The 6,762-nt window shown below is 43.5% G+C and overlaps 1 protein-coding gene across 1 annotated transcript; it reads right to left on the reverse strand.

Annotated features, from left to right (window-relative positions):
* Positions 1–609: 609 nt before the first annotated feature.
* Positions 610–5,982, reverse strand: LOC306918741 (uncharacterized protein). Its single transcript, XM_079531606.1, has 18 exons — positions 5,890–5,982; positions 5,667–5,796; positions 5,442–5,516; positions 4,973–5,356; positions 4,770–4,871; positions 4,443–4,675; positions 4,180–4,361; positions 3,965–4,058; positions 3,712–3,838; positions 3,403–3,614; positions 3,118–3,235; positions 2,937–3,028; positions 2,706–2,823; positions 2,478–2,588; positions 2,208–2,283; positions 1,764–1,873; positions 1,472–1,645; positions 610–1,341 (listed from the first exon to the last, which is right to left on the reverse strand). The coding sequence occupies exons 1-18, from the start codon at positions 5,977–5,979 to the stop codon at positions 1,112–1,114; spliced, it is 2,658 nt and encodes an 885-aa protein (XP_079387732.1). The 5' UTR covers positions 5,980–5,982; the 3' UTR covers positions 610–1,111.
* Positions 5,983–6,762: the final 780 nt, after the last annotated feature.

Consider the following 6,762-nt stretch of genomic DNA (forward strand, 5'->3'; position numbering starts at 1 on the left):
GAAGGGAGAGAGGGAGGAAGGAAGGAAGGCTCCCTCCCCCCTCTCTCTCTCTCTCCCCCCCCTCTCTCTCTCTCTCTCCCCCCCCCCCCTCTCTCTCTCTCTCTCTCCCCCCCCTCTTCCTGCCCCCCTCTCTCTCACACACACACACACACACACACACACACACACACACACACACGTGTGTGCGCCGCGCCCACGCACGCACACTCACCTGCGTTGCCTCCGCACGCACGCACGCAGTCAGTCACTTGCGTTGCCGTTGCGCGCTGCACGCTCGGTGTCCCGTGTCGGACTATTGCCTCGTCTAAACATTGCCTCGTCTAAACTACGGTTTTCGGACTATTGCCGGAACTTCTGTCTTGCTAATGTCATCTCGGACCGTTGGAGTAAAAAGACGGTATTTCGGACAATGGTCCGAAACTGTCGGACCATTGTCCCGTCGGCTATAAGTGTGTCGGAGAAAAGACCTGCACTCAACATTCTCCCCCTCCTCCCCCCACACACACAGGAACAGTTGACATAATAATGTCAAAACTGTAATAATTTTGGAAATATTAAAATTTGAAATTGACATTATGCTGAACGAATGCAACGGGAGCACGTCTGACCCAACACTGCAGCAAATCGCCAAAAACAGCAAGCATAAATGAAAACTGAACTGACATGTGTTGATCGGAGATCCATCTGCATCTATGAGGAAAAGGGGGTATATTCAAACGTTTTGAACGTTTTCGAAACCTTGCATGGTTTCCTCCGGCATCGGTGTATAAATGTGTGTGTGAATGTAATGCACAATCTATGTAAAGCACCTTGGATAAAGGCGCTATATAAGTACCATTTTAAAAATGAGACAGCCAAAAAGTAAAATGACATTTACAACAGGTCTTTCTGGAAAAACCTTCAAACACCGCTTCATGTCATTGCGCTTGTGTGTAGTGTACACAGTCCGTTCAGCGCAGGACGTTCCTGAGCCGTGCGCACGTTAGGGGTGCCCCCAGTCAAACAATACCGTGAAAAAAAGCAAATAAAATAATCCACTCCAAAAGGAGAAAAAAAGCAAATAAAATAATCCACTGGTCAACCTTGTATACATCCCAGGCAATATGTAGTCTCATATCTCAGTGTCCTCCTCGTCGTCGTCATCGTCCGAGCTTTCTGGTTGACACTCTCTTTCCTCCTCCATCTCTGCCTCCTGTTCTTCCAACAGTTGGAGACTTGGCCCCAGAATGGCCTTGTAGGCTCTCCCTGCAATCTGCTGCTTGAGTTTAAGGTCCTCCAATCTTCTCTTGAGCAGACAGATTAGGCCCCTCGAACCCTCCTCGGTCAATACATTTGGAAAAGCTAGAATATATACACAAGAACATTAATGGAATTCAATTCAAACCACACATGTTAAAATGAACGGTAACGAAAAACCAACATGTCTCTCACTTGGACAATTTCATAAAAAGACAGATGGAGTTGTACTTACTTCCCGTCTGTGACAAGACAGTTCCCATCTGTGTTTGCACTTTTGCTACAGAGTCCTTTAAGAAGGCACAGTGTTGCATCATCTCCTTTACCAGAATCTGCTTTTCCTCTGCCAGTCGTGACAGAAGCATCACCTGGTCAAAAAGCTGTTTCTTGCAGAGGATGTTGACACCATCTGTGATATGACAACATTAATAATGAAAACATTGAATTATTAATTATAAATAAATACAAAAAGTCATCTCAAACGAGCTCACAAAGTCTAATAGAGATACCGGTATTATAATAAACACCTGTGTTCTGTTCCTGCCATGGCCATATCATGCTCTCCACAGCTTTGTTGGACAGTTTCTGCACAACAGTGCTTATATCCACAGGGGTTGTATCAGGTTGTTGGTTGTACCTATAATGTAAAATATTAATACCAGGCAGGGTGAAGTGTTGAGAATGAAGATTAAGCCAGAACAGCATACAGATCAACAAGCCTCCTGGCCTGTTCCCCAAACCCAATCTAATGTGCTATACTGTAAATACCTGGTCATAAAAGGATATATTCTAAAGATGAGACAAATACACTTCGCTGACAGAGTGATAGTAAGCATGGAGGACCACTGTGGTCTAGTCAGCAAGCTCTCTCACCAATGTGCCATTTCAGACTGGACTATTGAATGGAAGGCAGAGAAATACACCAATATATTTGGCAATCGATTTAGGATTCGAAAATATCTATTACATACCTCTGGACATCATCCAACAAGCGTTTCTTCTCCTGGCCAATCTTCTGGGTGATTTTCTGACGCCTTTTGTTGCGATCTGCAAAATAGTATTACAAAAAGCTGTGATTTGGGCTCTGTCCAGTAAATGAATGAAATGTATTATGTATAGTTATAGTTTTACAGGCAATGTAAGTTTTGCCCTCTTGATTAATTGGTTTGCAATTTAATTGCTGTGTAACGAACAAAACTGACATACTGCAAGAGCCAGCAAAATAATTTCACAATACATACCATTCTGTCTGTAGAGGTAGTGTTTCTTCTGACAGATGCTCACAAAAAGCGAGTCAATGGAGAGCTGCAAACAATGCATCTCTGATGACACAGAACTGGCTGCTGCACTTCCTAAGAAACAAAAAAGTGTTCACACAAGTTCTAAAAATGTACTCATTGTCAGCCGTCAGATTGATTCTTCCCCACACACATTGATGCGTGTTGTCCATGTGAGGACATTGTTCTTACCGGTACTGGCCCACTGCTTCACATCAATGACCCACTGTTGCAGCATGTCATCTGTGCACTTAAACTGTTCCTGCAGCTTCCCGAGTCCCTCCGTTACCTCCAAAGTCTTCTCGACAGTCTGCAAAATTGCAATACAGAACACTGTAATTTACAAATGTGTTCATGAAATAGCATTTGAAGTTGAATCATGATCAGAGTTACACATTACGTTTTTTTAACAAAAGAACATACCTTTTTGTATCTGGAAGACAAAGCGGAGTGTAGGCCAATGGCTTTACGGAGATTCCACCCCATGGCATGGACCGCAAGCATGTCAGTTCTTACTGTAACACAAATCCAAATAAGATTGTTGAAAATGTTTAGTGTACCTTTGCAGGCTAAAAGTAGCAGGGGGTTAAATAAGCTTACAAACCTGACTTCATCATATACTTGGTGGTCAGGGCACATCTGGACAGGAAACTGTTGACCTGCTCAACCTCTTCACCGAGAGTGGTCCCAACTCCCTCCTGGTTCCTCGCATTCCACTGGATCTATAGGAAGTATGAACAGTGTGGCCAGACGCATGGTCAATATTGATGCATAGCCATAGGTTACTATGGTTATATAGTTTGGGTCAGTTCAGACCATTGTTCTGTGGCTAACATTGCCATGCATTGTGACAATCTAATTTACATCATCAAGCAGTATGACGCATCACCTCGCATTTTGTAGTGTGTGCTTTAGCATGCATGACAGACAAGCACGGTTTCATGCTCAGAAGGGGTTGAAGATGGGCCAGGTTCTCCGACACCTTCGCCAGGTAAGGTACGTATCTGCAGGTCACATCCATGGCCAAGAATGTGGCACTCTTGTACTCTTGCTGGAGAAACATCGGGTAGGCAAAGATTTCTCCTCTGTACATATTCAGACCTTTGGAGGGGAGGGGTGATTAGGAGCATATTATTGTGCTTTAGATAATCATGATATCTTTTTGTATGTTCAATTTATCATCAATACTAATACTAACCTCTAAGAAGGAATCCGTGCCTACAAACGGCAACTTCAATGCCTTCTTCGTCCAACCTGTTGGCCTGCTTGGACGTCTCCCTAGCAGCTCTCCAGTGCGAATTCCCACACGTCGCTTTTCCCGCAGTCTACCAAAGCACATAGTTAGAATATACAGTATTAATAGTTAGACAATAGATAGCAGGGCTCAATACTGAAACATACAGTCAAGACTTTTTTTTGGCTGAGCCATGTTTCACTTGTTTAAAACTTACACTTGTTACAACTCCTCTGACCTCCTCAACAAAAGTTGACACCTCAGAGTCTTTTGCCAAGAACAAGCCATCAAAGAACCCTGGCTCTTCACTCCTACATACACACATTTTCAAAACAAGGTCACAAAGTAACAGTTATTACATTCAACAGCTGAAGTGTCATCTTAAATAAATAAAAAACATTACGATAGTGTTTATAGGAAAGACAAACTAACTGTTTTTTTTGCTGGAACCTGTACAGTTTTCTGTTGCCATCAACTGAAACAGCCAGCATGTCCGGGGTGCAAGCAGGACAGACAAAGCGTTGTTCATCTCCGTGAAGCTGGTTCTCAACAGACTTGCAGTACATATACTGCAGAAAGCTTGTCTGAAAAGAACCTGCATTCACTTTGCCAGTCTGAAAAGATATCATAATTAATATGACTGCTACATAAATAAAATTAAATAAACTGGCTTAACGACATGACAAACTAATTACTCTTCCAAACTGCTTTGTCCTCTGGTCCAACATGGTTGTGAAGGCTTGTCTAGACAACGCTGGAGCTGATGTCTTCATTGCCTCAAAGGAGTGGAAGACATCCTGGTGGAACAGTGTCTGGGCTTGCATGGTTCCAGGCCAGTAGCCACTTCTGACAAAGTCCCTGACCTCCGGAGACCACTGCTTAGAGCACTGTTTGCACGACAGCACTGGGAGGCGAAGATCATAGCGGCCTGAGAGTAAATGAGACATAGCAAGGAACTTAAGTAATGTCTATTAAACACATACGGTGTGTGCATCTACATAGATGAAGACTTAAATTCCTACCATTTATGGAAACCAGTATGATGGCTCTACCAGCTGAGACTGAAACATCAAACGTGTCACAGGTGCATATCTTTCCAGGATATGCTGTTGGCAGCAAACAATCTGAAGGGGCAAAGGACAATCAGGATGAAATGTTTGGGTTGTGTGGTACTGGGATAACAGGTTATAATGAGCCAATGTTGTCTGTTAATTGAAAAAGAGACCTTGTTCACAGATGATGTATTTCCCATCACTGAGATTCACCGACTCTGTTGGGGGAATGTATTTATAATAACCACACATGGTGGTTTGCCTATTGTGCAGAGTGTGACGTTCATGTACCAAACGATCACACTCTGCACAAAACGACTCTGAAGGCATACATTCCCCACAACGGATGACAGCTTCTCTCAAGTGACAGTGTTGACACGTCCTCTCCACGATGTTCTCCGCTGACAACACGTTGTCCACATTGTGGTCTCTTGCCTGTTGCCAGCCTAGTTGGACATCTTTCTGCCTTTGACTCCAAGTGTGAGACTGTGTTGGCTGCTCTACACAATCATACGCAGTGTCCTGAAGAAGCTCTTCGAGCATCTGCCTATTAAAATCTTCAGGGAGAGAAACACAAGAAAAATAAAACATCACTGCCATAGTCTTCTTTGAGGAATTTATTTTAAGTACATTTATACTTACCAGGTTCTTGGTAACCGAGCCATGGTGTTGACACAGATGGTGTAGTGGACGTAGATGGTGTAGTGGATGTACCAACTGGAGAAACAGCAACCACATTAGACCAAATATGTTCAAACTCTTTGCCAGCATAAATCAAAACAATAACAGACACTATCAAATGATTACCCTATACATACTCCAACCACTTCAATCCATCAAAATCACTCTCCATAGATGGAGACTAACCATAAGATGAAGCCTTTCTCCTGCGTTTGCTGGTTTTTACACGAATCCCATCAGCATCCCTCATCGACCAGCTAACTTCAGGCTTCTGAGTTGTCGCTGTAGCTTGGCTGGTAGCTTGGCCTTTAGCTCTCTATACGGAGATGTCATGAAATGTAGAGAAATGGGCATCAACTAACTGGAGTTAAAATTATTTCACATGCATGTACAACGAGAATGTACTTACCTCCGTCTCAACAAACGCATCCGCAACCTCAGCAAGCGCTTCCAGTCTCTCCTTGGCGGACAATGGCTCGCTCTTTCTGCGTGTCGACATTTTACTGAAACAAAAATATTGGGAACAGTCAGCAACCAAACAGATATAAATACACAGACAAAACATGTGAAATTTCTCTCGTTTGTTTTGTCCACTCCCTATGGAGCATTTATGGATATGGGCCTTAACAGGACCTTATTACCTACAAATGTCTGTACAGGGACCTAAATTGATAGCAGTCAGGAGGATGAGGCTAGTCATCGAGACAGAACTCCCTGGAAAAAAGCTTGTGCTGTGGTAACCAACACAAAGCTGGCATCAATCAGTAGGACATCACATTCTCAGAAGTTGAAGCCGTTTTAAAGGACCCACTTTTAGGCCAGTGCAACAGAGCATGCTTGCACTGGCCTTCCTTTTAGTCCCCTTCAGCCTATCCCAGTGTTGATTGTCAATTTAGTATAGGCCCTACCTGTGTGTGCCATCTGTTATCCCTGTGTCTATTTAAACCCCGCATTTGCATTGTATTCTTGTTGGTTTCTAGCTCCCTGGTGAGTGAGTCTGTCCTGTATTCGGAAAGTCCTGTTATTTACCCGTTTTCCCATTTATGGAAGTTCCTGTGTTTTGTTAAGACATCCTTCTAAGTTTACTTGTTCTGCCTGCTGTCGCTTTTGGGTCCAACATACTCATTCGTAACAGATAAAGCCCTTTGAATGAAGGTGTGTGTGTGCGCGTGCGTTTTCCATATTTCTCCTTACCTTAATTCTCTTCCCTTCCCTTCCCTTCCCTTCCCTTCCCTTCCCTTCTCTTCTCTTCTCTTCTCTTCTCTTCTCTTCTCCTCCTCCT

This window comes from Electrona antarctica (assembly GCF_951216825.1).
Source record: "Electrona antarctica genome assembly, contig: scaffold_571, whole genome shotgun sequence".
NCBI classification, from domain to species: Eukaryota; Metazoa; Chordata; class Actinopteri; order Myctophiformes; family Myctophidae; genus Electrona; species Electrona antarctica.